General features: G+C 43.7%; 1 protein-coding gene across 1 annotated transcript in view; it reads right to left on the bottom strand.

The window, feature by feature from the left end:
* Positions 1-5004: 5004 nt before the first annotated feature.
* Positions 5005-23063, bottom strand: part of adcy8 (adenylate cyclase 8 (brain)) — a 74951-nt gene continuing 56892 nt past the window's right edge. Inside the window, exons 9-18 of the mRNA XM_070919698.1 lie at positions 22512-22612; positions 22094-22295; positions 20574-20663; positions 19355-19527; positions 18088-18166; positions 13047-13205; positions 8938-9084; positions 7167-7259; positions 6368-6482; positions 5005-5504 (exon numbers count right to left, since the gene is read on the bottom strand). Coding sequence (XP_070775799.1) covers positions 5005-5504; positions 6368-6482; positions 7167-7259; positions 8938-9084; positions 13047-13205; positions 18088-18166; positions 19355-19527; positions 20574-20663; positions 22094-22295; positions 22512-22612 — 1659 coding nt within the window. The remainder of the gene's footprint in view (positions 5505-6367; positions 6483-7166; positions 7260-8937; positions 9085-13046; positions 13206-18087; positions 18167-19354; positions 19528-20573; positions 20664-22093; positions 22296-22511; positions 22613-23063) is intronic.

The raw sequence follows: 23063 nt of genomic DNA, 5'->3' as shown, positions 1-23063 counted from the left end.
TTAACTGCTTTGTGAGAGATACGTGACGTAGTTTTTGATGGTTTGATGCAGTAGTGATGCTGCTGTACAGCCTCTGCAGAATAACCCCCCCCCACAGGTCAAACATCTGAAATCTAAAAAACTTCATCTGCTAACAGACACACACACACACACACACACACACACACAATCGTACGCATCCACACATGCACACACTGCACCCCCAAACATGCCAATGGTCGCCATGGCAACTCCATTCTCCACATCTCTGCCTCTCCCGTCGTTTCCTCCTCCTCCTCCTCCTCCTCCTCTTCCTCCTTCATGTCTAACAGAAAATCCATACGAGGGAGGGAAACGAGAGGAACACAATCGATTGGTCCTGAACACACAGGACACACAGTCGTTCACTTTGATTTACTGATTTATTTATTTATTTACTGATCGCCGATGTCTCTGTTTAGAGACGCCTGGGTGAGGAGGGCAGGAATATTAAAGCTGCGACATCCAACTTTTAACACACATTCAAATGACGACATGTGTGTTTGTCTGACAGGATTTTTGTGGGCTTATACTATTTCCTGTGGGCGTGGCCAGCAGTGAAGTACACCAATAGGAGCGAAGGGTGACGGAAGAAAACAGGTAGAAAAGAAACATGAAGACGGACATTCAGCTACTGTTTTGGTTTGCTTGTTAGCATGATGGAGACCTGACAGCTGTCATCGACTTCACTCATCAGTAAAAGCAGCTTCATGAGCGACGGGACCCCTAACCCTGCAGCCCGGTCTGCTGACATCACTTCCTGTCGTGCTGCAATTCCAAATCCACTATTCATGCAAGTCCGTAAGGGGGCTCATGTGGACTTTCTGCAGACTTTCAGAGATGCCGCTTTGGGGAGCTAAACTGATTGAAATACCCACAATTCATTACAATACAGATGTGTAATTTAATAATATAATAATAAGTGATGCTTTAAAGTCACCTGCCGTATCCTGGACTCATGTCGTCTCGCAGTCTTGTAAACTTGACTGTGAGTTCAGCACATGTGCCTGAAGTCTGGAGGGTGGACATTTGCATTGAGCTAGCTCTCATTTCGTGGCCTCTTGTGTTCCTGTGGTCTACTATCCACATTCTGTCCTCGCCCCCATGAATGAGCGTCTACTAGCAAACAGAAATACAGCTACTTTCATATTCATAACACTTTTTCCTGTACTTTCAGGTGTAATCTCTGCTGTCTAAACGTCTAATCTCACTCCTCAACATACCTCCAAACTGCACAGACTTTTTGACATGCTTGATCAATAAAGGTTCTTACTGTAAATAATGTTTATAATACTGTCCCGTGTCGCTTTTACTACTGATGTTCTCAGGTACGATCCTTCTGTTCCCTACGTGTAACCAGTCATGAAGAGGTCAGAGGTCACAGCACCATGACAACAGATGAAATGTTCCTGCAGCCGCTGAAGGATCAACAATATTGATCTGCTTTTTCGGTCTGAGTCCGTCCTCAGTGTCTGACTGCAGGAGTCTGACTGAGCCTCTTCTGCCATCTAGTGGACACTTGTACACATTGCTGAATGCATGAGGACTAGAAAACCCTCCCAGTTAGTTAGTGATACCGCTGTCTTTGTTTTTAGACATTGCCAACATAGTTTCCTAGTTAAAGCTGTCAAATAAATGTGGTGCAGTAAAAAATATTTGCCTCCAAAATGTAGTAGAGTAGAAGTATAAAGCAGCATAAAATGGAAATACCCAAGTGAAGTACAAGTGCATACAAATTGTACTTGAGTACAGTACCTGCATAAATGTCCTCAGCACCAGTTCTTTCAGCATCAGTGCAGGGATCAGGTCTAGACAGGATTCAAACCCAAAACCTGTATGTTACCAAAACTGCTCTTTAAACTACATCCGAGTATCAGACACAAGATAATACATCAAATACTGGATTCGGATATTTGTCAGAATAGTGGAACTCTCAGAGTTCAGTGTTTTAGTCTGATGCCAACATGTTTAACTTCCTCTCTACTCATTCATGAAGGTGAATGTTCTTTCTCTTGTTGTTTGTGTTGATGATCAGAAGGTTGAAGTCCAAGAACACAGAGACACCGAATCAAATCCCAGCCGAGAAAAAGGAAATCTCATACAAACGATGCAATCACAAATTAAAACAAGTGTCATTTAACAGCAAACAACTAGACGAAGGACTAGAGAGACAGAAAGGCAGTCCAAACGTTTTCCTCCTGGCACATACTTTCAGGTTCAACAGTTGCTCCCATCCTCTCAGTGGAGATCAGATACTTTCAGTATTTGGACTCTGATGACTGGACTGACATTTATTCTCCCTTTTTATAAACCAGCCGTTTAGATTAACTGACAATGGTCCCGTTCACTCACACTTTGTCACCGTGTACGCCTTTTTAAAGACCTGCAGACATCCTGCCTGCCTGGGGTGTTAATAACTCCTACAGCCTGTTGGTCTTCTCGGACACACCTGACTGTTACATGCCAGCGTCTCTGTTTTATCTTTGTGTTAGAATCCTGCAGCTGAATGGTACAGATGATCAGGTGCGACGCCGATCATCAACCATCAGCTCCGTCAGTCAGAGTCCAGATGGTTTGGGATCATCCAGCAGGTGTCTGGTCTCATTTCCAGCTCCTCCTCTTCACGCTCGTCTGACGATGTGATTCATCAAAACCTTCTCAAGAAGAAGAAGAGTTCTTTCTCTGGTGTGGAAATGAAAGCAGCTGGTTTGCAGTCTTTTCTGCATTAAAGTGAAAATGAACAGGAGGCTCAACATTGTGTTTCTATTTTAATTCAGGTTCTCTGGAAACCTGGAAAACCTTTAATCAAAGAAAAAGTGAAACGCTGCCGTCGGAGGACCAGTTTCACACATTCACATACATGTTTTCAATTCATTCATTCAACGGGATTCTTCCACCCAGTTTTAAATATGTTTACCTTTGTGTTACTGGTTGAGCCCCCTATGTTTTATTTGTTCATTTTACTGTTTTTATCTTATTTTATTGTGTTCTACTTTATTCACGGTACTTTTATTTTCTGGATTTTATTTAATTGTGGTGCAAATTTGTTTTAATTGCGTTTTACCTTTGTAAGGTGCTATTTAAATAATGTGATCATTATTATCAAGTTGTCTCAGTTTATATTACAAACATCTTGTAAACTGTTAAAGTTGTAAAATCTTAAACATAATGTTGTTTACTGTTTGTTATGTGATCAGCGTTGACCTCATGTTTCTTCTCAACACAACCTGTTGTGCAAATGTGACCAAATAAAGGCACCGGACACACGGCTCATATAAAAAATTAGACCCCTTTTATTGTGTTCTCATATATAAAAGAAATACAAAAAAGAAACATCGACACCGGGCGGGGGTCAGAGCGGGACAGGGTTTCTGGGTTTGGGACTGGGGGGGGTGGGTCGGTGGCCAGGCGACATAAAAAGGGGACGTGGAAACGACAGGAGGAACGTCAGACAGTCCGAGGGGATCAGTGGAACAGACATCGAACAGATGAGGGGGGGTGAAAACAGAACGCGGCGGTCCCGTCCAGTCCCTCCCTCCCTCCCTCCCTACCCCACCACCACCACCACCACCTCCTCCTCTTCATCCTCCTCCACCTCCTCCTTCAGGAACAAAGTGGAGCTTCAGTCCTACAAACATTCACCAGAAGCAGAGCTGTTTCAAGAGGCAGGAACAATCTCATTGGTTGAGTTCAAACCTGAGTGGGAGGAGCCAGAGAAACTTCTGGCAACTGGCAAGAAAAGTGGAAAGAAGTAACTTTGGTGAAAGTATGAAGTGACTTCATTCATTCTTTCAGGACATTCACGATGTTGAAAGTCAGCAGGACGGTTTACTAGGTTACCTCGACAGCTCAGCTAGGCTAACCCGCTAATCAACCTCGTAATAACCAACTGATATCCTGCCCTCGCCTGGTCTTAAAGGTGCCCTGTAGAGGTTTCTTGTAAACAAACAACAAAGTTTCTGTTTACATTCAGTGTTTCTCACCAATTTCCTTCCTTACAAAACATTTGAAAAATTGAGTTTGAAACCGGCATCGTTTACGTCCACCGATGTTAGCTAGCAGTCTCCTTCCACCTTGCCTTTGTTGGTGCATCGCTGTGTGTGTGTGTGTGTGTGTGTGTGTTTGTATGCTGGAATAGTGTGACACCACCAGCAGGACTGTGCGTGACCTCACCCGCATGCATGTGAGTCCGAGAACAAACACAAGGGGGAGCCACAGTTACAATACGGCTCCACAGGGTGCCTTTAAGGCTGCGACATTGTTGCACGCAGGCGAATGTACAGAGAGACAGAAGTGTGGCTGTTTCTTCATTCTTGTATGGATAACGTGTTTTCTTCCTTTTCCATTTTGAACTCATGTCCCAACAGGAGTCGGATCATCCCATCAGCTCGTTTAATGCTCAGGGACCGAATCTGCGACATGAGACAATTTACTCTCGTGCTAATTTTTTCACAACAATCACTATACTTGCACCACAACAGGATTCACAGGCTGAGCTGCAGTTTGCCACCGTCTGCGATCTGTGTGTAGGCTCAGGGTCTTGGGGTTTGGGAGTTGTACACGTCCCCTGTAAGCCTCTACAACCCGTAAGACGCTTCTCTACGTAGACCTGCAGCGATAGCTTAGATATCTCAGGAGAATTCAAGCATGAGGGTCAGAGGGTTTGAAAGGGTTTGGTTGAAACCGAACACGAATGTGTTCATCAGTCGCCACAGAAGGTGCTTCAGTCTCATCCACACCTTTTGTCCTTTTTAGTTTGGGATGGATTCTGGCTCTGGTGCAGGAACATGGTGTCTCTGTTATTAATCCTGTCTACAAAGCTCTGATTGGTCAGTTTTCCCATTCGGCGTCATTCTAACGTTACTTAAAGCCAGTGTTCTGTATTATTATTCACTGAAGTTTAACTCAACCACTGGGATCATGTCAGCCTGAAGAGCAGCTCTGCCTCTGAGCAATCTGAGCGGAACTAAAACTCCGGTCTGCTCTTCAGGACAGCTCAGTCTTATCAGCTGCTTCGGTGTGATGCCCCCCTCCCACCTCGGAGCCACCGGGCGCTAACAACGTCCTCCGGTTGTAGTGGTGGTGGCCCTTCATGATGCCCGAGTTGTTGTTCTCGTTGAGGATCTGCTTTTGCTTCTGCCTGTTGAGCGACTGCACCAGGCCGAGCACCACGGCCGCCAGCGAGTACTGGCCGGTGATTTTGCGCGGCTGCAGGATGAGCGGGTTGGGCTGCACCCGGCCCAGCAAGAAGTGTGTTCGGATCTTGCCCTCCTGCTCGCTGATGCCCTTCACGTAGATCTCGCCGCGGTACTCGAAGGCGAAGCCGCGCTCCTTCAGGATCAGGTAGGTCTCCTCGGGCACCTGAATCTTGCCGCTGACCCCCGTGCTGTCCATCCGGCTGGCCAGGTTCACCGTCTTCCCCCAGATGTCGTACTGAGGCTTCTTGGCACCGATCACGCCCGCCACCACGGAGCCGTGGGCCATACCTGCCGAAGACACACAGGTGATCAGCCGTCACAACTCCAGAGGGGATGTTCAGTCATCCTGGACCCCAGTTTTCAGTTTCTTTTACTTATTTATTTATATTGTAATTGTCTTTAGAAATGTGTGATGTCATTCAGTTTCCTCCTGGATTTCATGTTTCCACTTGTCTGTTCTTGTAATGACTTGTTGGCTTCCTTGTGTTTGAGATATTTTTATTATGACTACATACAAACAAGTTATTCTGTTTAAACAAACGTTTCTTGTTCGTATCAAAAAACGTTCTTGTTGTCACATAATACCAACTTATCATGTTAAAACAAGAAACCTTGTTGGACAGTGTGTTCCTGCCGGTAGGTTTACTGCTTTCCGTTTGTTAAGATTTGATTTGAACCTTTATTCTAAGTAGTCTACGCACTGAGGAGATAAAACAGTTCCATCCTAGAAAAGAAACTAAAGGCTAAAACAATTAGGCGATCGATTGATTGACAGCAAGTTTACGTTGTTTCAAGCAAAGATTTTAAATATTCTGTTTCTCAAATGTGGGGATTTTTTTAAAATCTGTTCTATATTATTATGAACTGAATATATTTGGGTTTAGACTATTTGTTGGATTAAACAAGATCATCTTGAGCTCCGGGAACGTGTCGGGGTCAAAGAACACAGTGAACTGATCAGTGATGACGATACTGTAATCGTTAGTTGCACCCAGAAATGTCCAAATGTAAAGATGTGATCAGATGAGACAACAGAGAAAATGGGCAATTTAGATATGTAAGATTTAAGAGGAAGCATCATCTGAAGTCAGAAAACAGCAACGAGAAGAACGACTGAAAGAAAAGACAAAGAAAAGACACGGAGCTCTCACCGATCCTCAGCTCGAAGTTGTTGAACGAGTGCTTGTTGATCTCCTGGATGCTCTCCTTGAGGGCGATGGCGAAATCAGCCAACGCACACAGGTGACCCCATTTATCTTCACATTGCTGTGGAGGCAGAGGAGGAGAGAGGAAGAGTCTGAGTCAGCTGAACGTCAGGACCGGACGGAGGGCAGCGTGTCAGTCGAGTGCGTCCACGTGTCAGAGTCACAGCAGCTGCTGCTCGAGTGTTTTTCCACTCGTTGTATTTTGTCTCAGAAAAGGTCTTGTGCAGCGGCTTTGTGATAATAAATAAACCAATGATGCGTTTGAGAGGTTTGTTTTTGGTCATTTCTTAATTGTTGAAGACAATGTGGAGCAAGTTAAAGAGAAATCTGTTTTCAGTAACCCCAAACTATATTTTATGGTATAATAAAACAATTTCCGGTGCAAACTTCACTGTCTGCGTCCGTCCCACTGAATGAAAACATGTAACACGATGACCTGTTCAGACTCATTTGTATTTTGTGACCCAGCTAGCAAACCCTCCAACATTTGGTCTATATCACAAATACATGAATCAACGTAAACATGATTACTCTGAGTTCATAATAAAGTTTATAAGAAAAAGGTCTGAAAATGTATAAAACTTCAGTGAGTTGATGCTACGTCAGTCAGCTAATGAAATCCACCTGAGATATTTGGAAAATCATAAACAAGTTAGTGTCTTGTGAGCCTCATCAGCTGGTACAGCATGCAGGCTGAAAAGCAACAGTGTGACACCAGGACTGCACCGGACCTGGAGGACCTCACCTGCTTTTCAGGCGATAGGCCAGAGACGGCCATGTAGGTGCTGCCGATCGTCTTGATCTTCTCGATGTCCTGGAAACGTTCCTCACCAAGCAACTGTGACAATGGATGCAGTGAGAGAGACCAAAACACAAACCTGAGTGAAATCAAGACGTCTTAGGATTTCGTTCTTCGTTTCAGAACTTGTTGCACATTTTAGATTCATTTTCTAACTGATAGGAACAAATAACCCTCTGCTGCTTCTTACCATTGGCTGCTGCGGACACGACACTGATCCTACTGTATATTTAGGCAATAATATAGTTTTACTAGAATAAAAGAATAATAGAACTAAAACAAAATGGAGTTCCTGCCGGCTCGGTTTCCCGACAAAACACCACATGAACGCTGTCAGTTTGTGGTCAGTTGATGACGTTTTATCATTTCATCATTATCATTCAGACTGTGAATTTGACAAACATCAGTTGTTTTCTGGTGGAAGCACTCGAATGTCAGTTCAGATTTTTCCCTCTGTCAGCTTCCCGCCTCCCACCATGTACGAATGCAGCAGAGAGGATTGTGTACTCAGCATGAGACACTAACACGGCCATCTACTGAAACTGCAGCCAGAGAGAACTCCTGGGGAAAGACAGCGTCGTCCTGCCTACCTGACTGACGGAAACAATGAGCCCCGGCAGCAGGAAGAGAAAAGAACTTCTCTGAGCTACAGCAGCAGATTTGATGTTTCAAATCAGCAGATATACCGGAGCTTAAGAGTAGTTGTTAGTTGTTGATCCTTCCACGTGATTCTCTGCTTCTGACGCTATGAGTCACCGTCTCGCTCTCTGCCTCTCGAGTCGAGTTCCCCGACGGAGAAAAGAGGAAAACGTGCGTGAAAGTGAGGAGTGAGGCCCGAGGCAGCAGAGAGCTCAGCTGGTGTCTGTCTGTCTCTGCTCTTATTAGGACACTTTGACATCTTCTGTCAAAAACTTCAGTTCAGTTCTGAGGCTCGGATCAGGACCACGAGCTCCTCCAGTCTTCAGTCTGTCCACAGGGGACCGAGACGTGCCAGAGTTTTAGGAAACTTCGGCAAGCGTGACGACTCGTACTGAACCTGAAGCACGGAGGATAATCGACGAGCTTTTTCATCTACGTGTATTTCATTTCTTCAGATCAGTAATTCTTTGTGCCTGTTTCAGAAATCAGGACACTTTTGAAGTATACTTTCCAGAAAAGTGAATCCTGAATTTAAACTTCAAGCCTGACCTAAATAAGCCAGATGCAACCAGATGTAGAGTGTGTGTTCTGCTGTTTTTAAGCTGTGTACGAATGGATTTGATCTAAAACTTCTTCTGTTTTAATTCTATTGTCATTTTCAGAAATGACATAATTGAAAGAACTGAGTTTGGGACTCTTTGCTTTTCTTTTCTTCTTCTGTGATTACTGAATTGTTGGCCGCTGGTTGTTGTTACAAATGTTTCCTGATACACACATAACCACTGACTACTGAGAAATCAGTACTGGAGGAAAGCGGTGGTGTACTTCAGGAAAGAAGTGTCCAAAGTATTTTGAACGTTCTCGTCTTTTCTATCTGAGATAAAAGCCTCCTGATAAGCTGCAGACGTGAGCGCTCCCGTTGTCTCTGCCTTTGCATTAATCAGTTCTGAAGTGTTCGGGGAAGTAAGATGGATGTTTTAATCAAAAATGGAAGATGTTGACGTCGGAGACGGTCCCCTGCATGTTTTAAAGTTGGACTGAAGTAGAAGTGGGTGCACTTCAAAGTCTGCAGTCTCACCTCGTCAAAGTCGGCAATAATTTCGTTGAGGAGCCTCAGGCACTCGACTCCCTGGTTATTCATCTCGGTCTGGGAATAGAAGTCGGCGAAGCCAGGGATGGATGCGAACATCACGCCCACGGAGTCGTAGGACTGAGAGTACAGCTCCTGTGGGGACAGACGTCACAGACTGAACACCTATTGTCACATTTTTCTGGATGAAATAACTTCAGTTATTCACAATTCTTTGCTCATATACAATTTCTTTGAAGTTTAAGGGCGGAAGACGTATTCCTTTACTTCAGTAAAAGTACTAATACCACACTGTGGGAGTTTTCCCTCATCCAAATGGAGGGTCTAGGGACAGGGTGTCATATGCTGTACAGATTGTAAACCCCCCTGTGGCAAATTTGTAACTTGCGATATTATATAATTAAAATTGACTTGACTTGAAAATAGTATTAGTTATAAGTAGAATCAGCAGAAAGTACCTAAAGTATGACAGTAGACGTGTTCATGTAGCAGTAAAATGTTCCCTGTCAGTGTTTCTGTTCTCTCTGATGTTTCAGAGCTCATGTGAAGTACTTTATATACTGTTGGGTACTTTCATCTCCAGCGACGCATCATATTCTATAAGATCAGCATGTGCTGTCCTGTGAGAACCACGTATCTCTACTAAGTCCACTTGTCCTGTTTTCAGCTTTGTGACGATGTGTTTTCCAGCTGATCCGAGGAGGCTTTAAATACTTTATTTAGCTGAAGGAGGAGGAGGAGGATGTTCTCAACACATGAAGGAACTCTTCATCACGAACATCTGGAGATACATGGTTTTCACTGGACAGGAAGGGGATGAAAGTAACTAAAGCTGTCAGACGAATGTCGTGCAGTAAAACGTCCAATAGCTCTGAGATGAGGTGGAGTAGAAGTATGAAGTGGCATTAAACGCAACACTAAGGGTAAAGTACAAGTACCTTGAATATGTACTTAAGTACAGTACTTGAGTAAATATACTTAGTTACATTCCACCTCTGTCCTTCTTCACGTTGTTATTCTTATGTAATTTCAACTTGTGAAAATAAATAAGACTCAGACTCAATGTTAAGAGTTGCTTTGCTCCACAGCAGCGTATGTTGCAGCAGGCGCAGCTGCAGCTGCACTACACTGTCTCCACCACCGGGGGGCAATGTTGACGCGTGGCCGAGCAGCGCAGCAGGCCTGTTGACATGAAGCAGCATGTCCTCACACATGGAGTAATTCATCATGTCATTATGGGAATATTTCAATAAAAGGCTGGTAAACATAACGTCCAGCCATAGTTCAACATTTCATATTAATAATTAAGGAGAAGTCGGGCTGCTCTCTCTCTCTGTATTCTGCCTGACTTTCAATGTAATTACACACTCGTGGAAATAAGCCTCTGACTTTATTGTGACATCCTTACTGACATTATACACACTTAATGAGCTCAGTCAAATGTCAAAGCTTAAAGGTGAAAGTTGGTAAAAGTCGAGCTAATTGAATTTCTCGGTCCTTCGCTGCGTCTCTTCAGGATCACGTCAGGCGGCGTTCGGAGGTTTATTTGCAAGCGAAGGCTCTTTAATGTACTTTTAGTTTTCTACACTACATAGACAGATGGAGACTGACGTGGTCACAGGGTCTAAACCACCGGCAGCTGAAGTGTCCTTGAACAAGGCCCTGAAACCTTTGCTGCTCGGAATAAAAGCTTCAGAAAAGGCTAAAAATGAAAATGCTGATATAAATGACTCTCAGCTTTCTGTCACCTGATTAATTCCAAAGATCATCAACACCTCTTCGGGGTGTAGGAGCCTATTAATGACCCGGTGCTCCAGTATCTAAATCACGGAACAATAAACATCCTGATTAATAATGTAACAAGTGATTAGGACCCAACCTACCCTAATGGATGCATTTTTAATCATGTCCTTTTTAATTAGGAACAGGCATGGGAGCAGAATGATACCAGCTCTCCTCTCCTGACATTCATAATTCATCGGACGCTCGCCTTTTGTTCGGGAAGCAACGGAAGATCGGAGGAGTCGATAATGAAGGAGCCCGACGAGGACAGACGAGGACAATACGGCGATTTGACTCCGGTGCGTGATAACTGTCCTCACTGCCGACCAATACAATCAGTCGTTATCGAGTTGAGTGCAGCAGAGACGCCATTTTCTTCCTCTCGACAAGACTTACTTTATTTTTTGTCTTAATTAATATCAAACCCTGGTGATGGATATTCAAATAGATTCACTCTTCTTTCGTTTTAATTGCTGGCAGCTCATTACAGAGTAACACAGAAGGTATCAGCCAGCCTTTGATTAGGATGTTTTCACACGTCACCATCACTTCTACAATTTCTGCAACTGATTTCTGGATAAGGTTAGGGAGAGACTGTGGTCATGGTTAACAAGAAGGAGGTAGACTTACAATTGCAGGTCTGTCATGGGACCACTTCCACCTGGCATCATAAGGGGCACGCTACTTCCTGCATTGGCATTGAACGTAAATGGCGATGTGCGGACGTGACACCAGGGGAGGCTGCACTGACAGGATGCCCGTTCCTCAGATTTCTGCTCTGCTAGATCTGCCCCGGTCAACAGTAACAGAAGCTCAGCTGCAAAGCGATAAGCCACACAAGCTCACGTACGGGAAAATCAACCATCTGCAGATGCAACACGGGCTGCTGAGTTCTAAACCGCCTCGAGGAGCAACGTCTGCAGAGGAACGGCGCGTCAGAAGTTTCGACGACCGAGCAGCCTCAGATCACCATGTGCAACGCCAGGCGTGTCGGCAGGAGGGACGTGAAGCTCACTGGTACTGGACTCAGCTTCACTGTCTGCCAGTCTGTGTTTGGTGGGAGAGCAACAGCCTGAACGCAGAGCGCCAACTGTAGAGTTTGGTGGAGATTGTTCCTGTCAGTTAAGTTAAATTATAATGCCGCAGCACTCAATTATAGTTGTGGCAACAGTTTGAGAAGACCCTTTGTGTGTGTGTGTGTATTTGTTTCCATTCTAGACTTTTAACGCTTCATTCAGAGGAAGTTAAAAGTACAAAAGGAAAAGGGCAACAGAGAGAAGGTGAACAAAAAGAGAAACTTGGTAAAGTTTGACTCTCTGAGAGTTTGGGCAGCTGAGTCACTGCTGCGACCGAGAGACAAATCAATGCGTTCTCTGCCGCTGACTGACAACATGTTATTAAAATCAAATCAAATGCATGCGACCAAAAAAGCTCCTCGGCTGAATGAACCGCCCCACCGCTTCCCGCTCTCTCTCTCTCTCTGTACAGCTGTTTGAAAAGCAATTACAGAGCCTTTTCTTTCCTCCGCGGGCTGGAACACCGAGGCTCAGGGATCTGACTGTAATGAACGCAGGGGACTAATTTCAGAGCAGGTCTGCAGGGACGGCTGAGGTGAGATGTACACATGTGTGAGAGGAGGTGCTGCAGACTGAAACACTGAGCTTCAGAGCCACTGTTGTGCTTTGATATGGTCACTTACTGAAAATATGAACCATTCATATCAGTGGGTGACAAAGGGAGTCCTGCACTGGGGTCTTATTTTACCAGCTTTGGCCATCCTCTTGTTTCAGCATTAATGTTAAAAGTTAATGCTGAGATCTGGGAATGCAGCAACATCGCTGAAGTCTGATCAGAAACAAACCAGGTTGTACAAACTACGTCCGTCGACGTCACAGTGTTCCCAGATCTCAACAATCACTTAGGAGAGTACAACGTTACCATCATTGTTGACCAAACTTGTAATAAACTGGAATTTTCCTTGAGATTTCATTGATTTCTGCCTTCCAGCCTGGTTGATTTCTGTGGGCTTGAAAATGAACTTTGACGCTTTGGATTCGTTTGAGACAGATAATAGTCCGCTGTATTCACTATTTCTTTGTCAAATTAAAGTTACTGTCACATGGTAATGCTGCTGGAGACACTTTTGAAAACCCTGTTGATGAGTTCAGGCGCTCCTAAAAAAAGCATCACCTTCACGAGAGACATTGAAAATGTGAATTTGGTTGTTTTTTTTTTAAATTTAAGTTAGTTGTTTCATGACTGTCTGCGGACACTGTGAGGGAAAATTCAAACGCGTGACTGGGTTTTGTGCGGACCTCGTTGTCCCGGTCCTTCTCCAGGAAGTGTCGGGCCACGTGGCTGGGCAGGATGTTCCTCAGCATGTTCTCGTTGTGTTCTCGCAGCTCCTTCATCTCGTTGATCTCCTCTTTGGCCTGGACGCGCCACAGGAAGTCTAGCCGGGCCGTGTACTCAAGCTGAAGATGGAGGAAACACACAAAAAAACAACGTTAGCACAGTGTCCTCGTCATGAGCGCTTCTTCATCTCTCAGTTCAGTCCGTATTACTCTGCTGAGGGGCCAATCGCAGATCATCCTCCGGGACGCCAGCAGTCACTTTTCAACCCTCTACATACTGTAGATTCTTCAATCTTTGTAGTACTCAGAGATACAAGTACTCTGACTCTGATTACGTTGTGTTTTCATACATTTTCCAGTTGCCAGGTCACTGTCAATCAAACCAGATGAAAACACCCACGGAGCAGTTTAGCTGAAACTGCGAGCGTTTAAATCTTCATGAACAATGATGTGTTTGTCAGAACTGATTGATGCTTATTCAGTCGTAAGTGTCTCGTGTTGTAGAGAAATACTTGAGATTTAAAACAAAGCTTTCAGGGGCTTTAAAAGACACTCAGCATTTGTAAATATATATATATATATATATATACAGATCCTCATCCTGACCCTGTTAACGCTGCCTGATACAGTGACCAGTGATGACTATTCACAGAAACAAATATCCAGAATCTGCAACTTGTCGAGCCTCTCAAGACCTGAAAGAGCTCCTTTCCAGACAGGCCTAAGACTTTGTTAATTGCTTAGAAATTCAACCAAAGATAAGAGGAAAGTCCGTCGTTTACATCATTTCGATGATGGAAAGGCCGAGCCGCGGCTCCATAATGAACGGCTGAATAAAAAAAACCCGTTAAAGGTTGGATCAATTATGGAACACAAGAGAGTGCGATCAATCTGAAGGGCAGAAAAAGGGTTCTAATAGGCAGCACAAATTGCTTTTCTGAATGCACAATTAATACAAAGTCATTTGAATACATTAGAGCCAAACAAAAGTCGGTATCATTTAGTTTGTACTGGGGGGGGGGGCAGCCCTGATATTGAAAATTAATTTCGGGGGCAGGCAGATAAGCCTGTGAGGATTTAAGCGTCTCTCTCTGGCGATTGGCGGAAACAGTTTTGTGATTAATCCTGCTATCAATTAGTCTCTTAATCATATGAGTGAGTACAAAACTTCAGTTTTCCTAATTAAGAATGCAGAGCCTGCAGGGCCGCTTCGGTACTGGGGTGATGAGACGGTGGCCGGTGAAATAACGGGTCGCTCAGGCGTTAACCGACGTGACCTCCGCAGCACACGGCTCCTGTTAACACTCAGAGACGTCTGGAAGGAAACACCCACTCCTCATAAACGTTTCACTCAGCGTTAGAGCCGCTGTTATCTTTCACACTGTGCGATCAGCTGCAGAACAACGTTCAGCTGTACGCTCGCGTGTTCTGGCCTGACAGCTTTAAATATATGAGGATATTAAACACGGAGCAGATTTTGGGCCCAAACTGAAGTCTGGAAGAAGTGTTTTCACAGACGTGGAGAGCAACGAGGAGCTTTTCACTTTCTGCTTTTCCTTCACTACATTTTTGAGGTAAAATTACTTACTGGTTACCTTTTATTTAATATGTATTTTAGACATTATGAAGCATTGACACAGTTTTAATTCTTCACCAACACTAGAGATTAGTGATATTCTTTATTATGTCATGTACAGTTTAGTTGACTGGCCATCATATATTGAGTTATGAATAACGTGTTACATTTGAATATCATCATCCCATTGGAGTTCATTTTACAGCTAATACTTTTACTGAAGTAAAACTTTGATCGCAGGACGATGTTCATCTCTCAAATCACTTTTATCAGAAAGCCTTTTCTCACATTTTCACAATAATGTGAACCTGTTTTATTGTTTTCTTCTTAAGTTACTCTGTTTGTTTAACTGTTAAACACTTAATAACTTAGATTATTATTATTATTACGTAAGATTTTCCTCCTGACACATCTGATGTTTGATCAAACACTTCCTTGTTTTCCTGGCAAGTGACCTCTTGTTCATACATTGACTTAACTGAGTTGTTTTTAAGCCTAACCAAACCTTAACCGTAGACATGGCAGAGCAGGAAACAAACGACGGGTTGTTAGGGAACACAATGGAAAATGAACATTTGTAGTGTGATGGCTTGTTATTAATCCTGCAGTTAATTAATTATTTGAAATGATTCAACAGAAAAGTGGGGTGTCAAAACAAGGAACCCTAATCATTTCAAAATAAGAGCCTTGTCTTCAGCTTTGTAATGAAATGCTTCATGTTCACTGTGCTTGATAATGTAATTACAGCTCTGACAGGAAGCAGCGTTCATGAAGGACAGCCTCATCTGGCTCCGGTGCTCTGGTGCCATTAGTTTGTTATGTAAAAGGACTGAGGCTCGGCTTCCTCTGCCGCTTCTAAAGAAACGAAAATCATCACATGGCAAAATACATACAAGTCTCAACTTAAAACAATACATCAGTCTTCGTCCCCGTGAGCTCTACTCTCCGTATGCTTTGTCAAAGATTTTAATAAGTTGTGTACCGGCGGCTTCAATGTAATTTAAAGGGAAAATGTGTGCAAATGTTGTCGTGTGGGTTATTGTGAAGACATAATACTTAACATTCGCATTTAACCAGCAGTGAACGAGAGCTTGCATGAGGTTCTTGAAATGAAAAAGGCTGAGAAGAAGAATAAAAGAGTCTCCTCCATCTTTCTGCTCTAATAGGCTCTTCTTCCCAACACAATAAAATCACTTTGATGTCTCTTCTAAAAGAAGCAGCGACGCATGTTTTTACACCCTCTGTGTAGTTTCTCAACAACAGACGACGGAGCTGCGAGTTTTCCGCTACAAAGGACTGAAAAGCCTTGTTGCAGAATCCAAATGACGAAGCTGCTTCATTATTTAGTTTGGTGATATATCATCTCTGTTTTTACGTCATCACTACACGTTTCTGTTGGATCTTTGCTCCACAGGAGGCTGTAACACGAGGAGGGCTGGCCGTGTTTCTACAGCAGCAGGTGACCGTTGCAAATGTTGTTTCACTTTATTTTGATCCGACAGATCAATACCCAATTAAGTCGTATTTCTTGAAGTTCCTCTCTAAGAAACTCTTGCCATGTGAGTAAGTTTTCTGTAGCTGCCCGAGTGATAATGAGCCATAAAGAAATCAAAACCTGCCTTCAAGTTTGAATTGTTAAGATTTCAGAGCTGATTTGGTGACGCCTCGTGGTAACTGGTGGAAACGGCAGATATGTTTCAATAAAACAAAATGACACAAGTGGAGATGACATGTATCCACCACTAGGGGCAGCAAACACACCTTGACTACTAAAAGGATTCAGCTTGCTTGATGCTGAGGTCCGCACTACGTGTTGTTGTGAGCATCGGCATGAGAAGCTCCCACTACCAGTTTTTCTCAAAGATAATTTGGATTATTTTGCCGGAAAGACAGCATCCAACCATTAACGCTGCACTAAAAAGAAAGCTGGATCACATTTTGCACAACGATATTTGCACTCTTTTGTCTTGGCCTGATGCATCTCACACAAACAGCTCGTCTGAGCTACACACACCTCATGCTGTGAGCCGTCATTGTCTCTGCTTTGCCAAACAAGTGGTAGAATTGACCCAGGGAAAATCAATATGCCACTGGATGACTTCAAATGCGGCTGCTTTCTACTTTTATGGGGCTACAAAGGACCTTCAATTACGACGATGTCTCTCCTCCATCTCTGACCGACGTCGAGTCGCTGAACTGCATGATCAAAGGTTGCCATAGAGAGCATTACCAGCTTCCTTCAGGCTGCTGACTCCGACTGCAGCTTTGTAAAAATGGCTCGTACAATGCATCAGATGTGTAAATGAAGTGGTTTGTTTCTGTTTTTCTTAGAATATCACTCAGGTCAGATAATACACGGCAGTAACACCCGACAGAACGGGCTTCTCTGGTTTTTATGGATGTAATGCTTCTGCTGGGTATTTAAAGGGTAGGTTCCCAATCAAGTGTCATCACACTTCATCACTGAAGAGCATATTTTCTCCTTTCTTATTCTCACAAACCCTCAGATTTATTGTACAACCCCTTGGAGAGATTTATCCCAAAGCTGCTGTCCTGGTGGAGCAGGATCTAGACTTGGAGACACTTTGTCCAGGTTTAACATATCTGTTTCTGAGATTATTCCCTCCGGTCCCAGTACAACGGAGGTGAACGGGATTTAGTCTGTGGTACTCACAGAGCTGAAAAAGCACATTTAAAATGTTCAACAGCAATATCAGAAATAGTGCCACCATCACTCTGGATAATCATTTGAACTACGTCTTCAGCAGAGAGTCTTATAGAGTCACTGCAGAGAGTCTGACGTCTCTGGTACAAACATGTGAATGGTAACTTCTCGGCCACATAACGTCACATCGACTTAGCGAAGTTCCGGCGAAGAGATGGTGCAGCTGAGGAGGTGCAACAGGCTCAGCAGCCTGTGATAATGTTAATGCTTAATGTAACTAATGTTGGCAATAATTATAGACAGCACGTTCTTTTAGCTTGCAGAAAAACTGCAGCATTTTAATTTTGTGAAATTTGACTCCTCATTGTCTTGTTTGAGGACCGTCGGGGCTTCTAATTAGACGGCTGCATAGCAACAAGAATGATGCAACGTTCCTCAGGTCCACTGCACCTTCGGTCACTTGAACCACATCTTCACATTATTTATAGTCATGCAGAGCTCAACCTCGCCAGCAGCTTTAGTCTCCAGAATAAAGGCCGGAGCTCCATCAGACAAATGAGTTGAACCTTATCACATGAAGTGAGACAATGATCTCTATATTTCAACAAGTCCTCATATCGTGACAAAAAGATAAAACACCAGAGCTTTCTGAAAGAACTCACTGGGGTTTCAGATCTGACACCTCTGTGGTCAAAGCCTAGTTATGCTCAGGTGATCAAACCTCGCCGATGATGAAAGCGGTGAAGCATGCGTGGTCTTACCTGCTGGCCGTGGTAAAACACAGCGAGGAGGAACATGGCCATCAGGAGCAAAGACGTCTCTTTGGTCCCCAGGAAGTTTCTGTAGGAACAAAAGGAGGGTTAGTTTGTTCATCTGATGCGCTTCACTTTTTATTACAGTACTTTGTTGCTCGCTTTTCATTTTCCTTTTAACAAACAAGGACATATGAACAATGATCTACTTTTACGTGATAACCAGTATTAGGGCAAGGTGTGGAAACAAAACCATTCACCGTTAATGCAAAATTCAAGCCTAAAATCAAACATTCCTTAAGATAAGACGTAATTCAGAGCAGTTGAGAGAAAGCAACCCTAAAAAGTTTTTAGAAGCGTTTTAAAAGACGACACTGATTTTTCTCGTCTAATCTGCTCGTTCAGTTTGTTCCGCACAGCAGGAGCCCGACGGAGAAAATAACCTCCATGAGCTCAGACTGTAGAAGGACCAGAAGTCCTGCAGGATCTCAGGCTGATCTGAGGCTCACTGAGGATTAACAGCTCAGAGAGAGATGTAGATATGCTGCTCTGGCCATTTCATAGAGATTTAAACTCCCAGAAGAACTGCAGAGAAGAAGGTCGTGACAGTGAAATATTTATTGGAACGTACTCCGCATACAGACGTTTCAAATGTTTAGTTACGCTGGCTGCATCATAAAGCTTCACGTTATTTGAGATGCATCAACTGACGCCCAAACTGTTCTGGTGAATTTCTGCACAAATAAATAAAATATTAGGCTAAATGAGTGGAGTCTGGCACTTTTTGCAGTGGAAATGCACTCCTTCTGAGGTCTTTTCATCTTGACCTTCTCTCTCGTGTCCCAGAAGGCCTTAAAGAAATGAATCTGCCTCCCATCAGCTCCCTACGGAGCCTGTATGGAAACCTCTGCTTCAAGGGGGCACAGTGCTTTTTTTCACGGTTACATGCTCAGGATGCCTTCATATATTGTCCTGGTAAAGGTCACTGCACTATCACTGACAACGCCTGCGAGATGAGTTTTCTCACATTTGCAACATTTACGTCCAGAAATAAGGTCAACGAGGCTCCCTGATGTGTCTTTACTTCAACAATGTACTTTGTTAATATGAACTTTGCGAGGAGTTAGTTTCTCCAATTTGCCTACATTACTATTAAAACCTACGCAGCGAATCCAATCTAATCAGTCTTTCTAACCAGACGCTGCACGGCCAAACGTAGACACCCGGACATTTCCCTCATATGTGACCGTTGAACACGTCCTTCTAAAACACTCACTCTGTGTTGTGGTGGACGGTGTCGTAGCGAACGAACAGCGAGGTGTAGAAAGCTTCAGTCAGCAGCGAGTAGATGGCGATCATCAACAGCAGCACCGCCAACTTCAACACGGAGTTCAGCCGCAGGAACACGGCACACGTCACCATCGCCAGGACCCCCGTGAACACAAAATACTGAGGAAAACAAAGCCGGTGAATATCAGCAGGTCCATCCTTTCCTCAAACAGATTCCAACACTTTACAGTAGGACTAAGACACCTCATGGACCGTGGTTCAAACCTTCATGTTAATGTAATAACTGTAATAACTAACTGGTTTGTGACCAAATACCTGCAGAACTACTGACATTCACTGAGTCAGTGCATGGAGTTATTCTGGTGAAGGTCACTGACAGGCAATTGGAAACTTAAGACATGTCAATTAAAAAATGAGGGGGCTGTTCAACAGCGCAGACTTCCTACATGTCAAAACTTCTAAAAAATAAAAAATATCGAAGCAGCAGAGGCTTCTAGTCTCCAGTGTGGGCCAAGCTCCAAACACTAGAGCCTACATTTCCCATAATGCAACTCCATAGCGTCTTTTCATTAGACCCTACTTGTCTGGTAAACACCCATTTAAAACTCCATGCCCCCAGTTTGTGACACAGGCTTTCCGTTATTAATTTGTAGTCTCAACTGAAATACTAGACCAGACACAGCTCAGAAGACATGACACTAAAGTTAAGTTTTAACTAGTGAACTGACCTTTATGTTTAAAGTTGGTGGAGTGCCTCTTTACAGGATAGAAAACATTATAATGAATAACACTCCACATCACCAAAGGCCTCAGATTTGCATTTTTTTTTAGTTTGTGTGTGGAATCTAATATATAACATAGTCTGGCTTTGTCCCAGTGTTTTTTTTACGTACACGAGCTCTCCCGACCCTCCGGAGGAAATAAGGTTGTGACATATACATGCAAAGATGCGTGGCTCAACCAAAGCTCGGAGCTTGTTGCTCCCTTATTGAGTCCATCAATCAGCTGCAAAATAACATAATGGATGTTTTCTCCGTGACGTTCTGATGGCTCCATCAGTCGCCGGTGTCTGAGGCGAGACCTCCCTCTGGGTGTGAGCAGATGTCGAGGATGTTTAATTCATCATTTTGCCGCTGTTGCAGAAGTGAAAAAAACACAACAGATGGACCTGACTGCAAAATTCAGACACCTCATTTAGTCGGTACCTCTGGGTAGAAGCAGATGTCTGGGATGGAGGCCGACTCGTTGTACGTCTGGTTCCTGAAGGTGCTGGACTTGTCGAAGTCGCACCACAGCTGCGAGAGACCAACAGAGGGGGGGGGGGGTTATTGTTGTTGTACAGTCTTAAACTGACGCAGGGTCAGAGGCCAGAATTCCTCTTCATGCATTTGTTGATGAAGCTTTTAATCATTCAGGATGTTTGTGTCAGAAAGTGGCGGCTCATTGTGAGGCTGAGATTCAGCTCTCTGCAGGAAGCTGCACGTTTCTGAAACCTTTTCATGACAATAAACAGCTGATCTGTTCCTCTCTCCTCCCGTGAGATGGAGGAGCACCTTGAGGAGACGAGGAGAGAGGAGGCTTCTGGAGGAGCACAGAGCGAGGACACTTTTACTTGATCTTTTATTAAGCGGCGTGACAGGTGATACAGCTGTGCAGCAGGGACACAGGGCTGAAAACAGGGACCATTTTGTTTGACAATAACTTTCTCTACTGATGCTCTCTTAAGATGTCAGGAAGTTTCCACTTGTTATTGATGCTGGACATTAATAACTAATAGGAAAGGAAACACTTCCTCCAGTTTTAATTCCTTTACACAAACAAGCCTCAGTGCGAAGGTTCTGTTTCTTTGACTAACTGATCCTTTTTATCACCAGTTGAGGCCTCAGGGTTGTTTAATACGGTCTGCCTGATGAAATCAGAGACCCTGCAACACCAAAAGCTAATAATGAGCTTGTTTCATGTGCTTTCGTTAAGTAATGACTAGCGAGCCAGTGTCTTTCAGATGAAGAACAGAGTTAACATATCAGGTAAATTGAGGTCGATGAGGTCGGACTTTCAGACAGCGCTGACAAACTGACCACATAACCCTCATTGTTTTGAAATTCAACCCACTCAACTTTTCGATTTCACTTTTCAAAGTCCGGTTTGTTGTGAGTTGACCCCTTTTGTGATTGGCTATAGTATGAATTTGGTTCTTATGTCAGAGACAGAATTCAAGTGAGTGAATTCAACCTCATACTATTTATAGGTCTGGCTTGAAATTGGTGAAATTTAAGGATGTCATTTGAATGTTTTGCTCTACAACATCACATTGGTAGAGTACCAAATGTGTATTCATCCACCACTGAAAGTAGTCCCCAACAAGTGCACTATTTCCTCCTGTCTGAGTACACTACATTATCCAGCTGTTTCATGAAATTACTGAGCCTTTTTTTTGTAAATTAAACTGTATATTTGAGACGAGTTTTAAACATTTACATCCTCAGTAGGAACCAATGCAACAGACAGGGAAGGGAAGTCAACAAGTACTGTGAGACAGACTATTTTGATCTTTTCATGGGATTTGTTTACAGCATTTGGAAACCAGAAGCAGAGCAAAGTCAGAAAACCCCAATCTCTGCTGTGTGTCTTTGTGGTTATTGGCAAACTCAGCGTAGACAACAAATGTCACCTCTGTAAATATTCTGCAATCAAATAATAATCTGGAAGTGGAAACTGAACTCACTATATTGATCATGGCTGCCAGGAAGTTGATGAGGATTGAGACGAAGATAATGACGTTTCGCGCTGTGTAGGTCTCATTGATCCAGCAGCAGGCTTTGCGCAGGACCAGAGGCAGACACTTGTAGTCTTCCGCCGTTGTAACTAGGACCAGACAGGAATGGAGGACGATGAGGACTGAGAACTGGATCACCATGGTTACCATCCTGCAGAAACACAATAAATGGCAAAATAATAATTAACATTTAAGGATTGGATTTTGGTCTTTCCCAACACATAAAGGCATCACAGAAACCATTTTGATATATGTAAATATTAAATATCAGATTAAAACGTGTATTTTATGTTCTCGTAATAACTAAAGATACAGAATACAATATCCCGTATTTTATGCAATATGTCGACAGTCCGTCCTCTTTTACCTGGCGGAGGGAAGCAGGCTTTGGATGGTGGTGATGAAGATGAGCACGATGAAGGCGCACACCAGGTTGGACTTGAACACCTCGTCCCTCATCTGGGAGTACTTTACCGTGAAAGGGAGAAGAAGAAGAAGAGAAAAGAAGGAGGAAGAGGAGGTGAAGGGGAAGATGAAGAAACAAGTTTTCAGACAAACAAGAAAAGACTGAACACACTGAAATGCACCTCAAACACGCCGACGCACCGCCACAGACGCATGCAATGGTTCAACCACAAGCGTTAGAGAGAGACAGGAGCCGGTGGGTTAGCGGCGGGGTCCTGGGGAAGGTGCAGCGCTGACAGGCACAATGCTCGCTGTTAGCCGTTAGCTGTTAGCTGAGTCAGAGACACAAACAGAAAGCTAAAGAATAAAGCTAACTGTGAGGGGGGAGAGGGTTTCTCAAAGCTTAACTCAAATGTCAATTCTCTGGATTTGACAAATAATAGATAATGAACTTCAAAACTTCTTTCAAAAGTTTTCACAGGCCAGCACAGTTTACAAGAACTCAGGAAACAAC

This window comes from Enoplosus armatus, chromosome 14, assembly GCF_043641665.1.
Source record: "Enoplosus armatus isolate fEnoArm2 chromosome 14, fEnoArm2.hap1, whole genome shotgun sequence".
Lineage (NCBI taxonomy): Eukaryota > Metazoa > Chordata > Actinopteri > Centrarchiformes > Enoplosidae > Enoplosus > Enoplosus armatus.
Note: the sequence above shows the minus strand (reverse complement) of the source record. Positions and strands in the feature narration are given on the sequence as shown.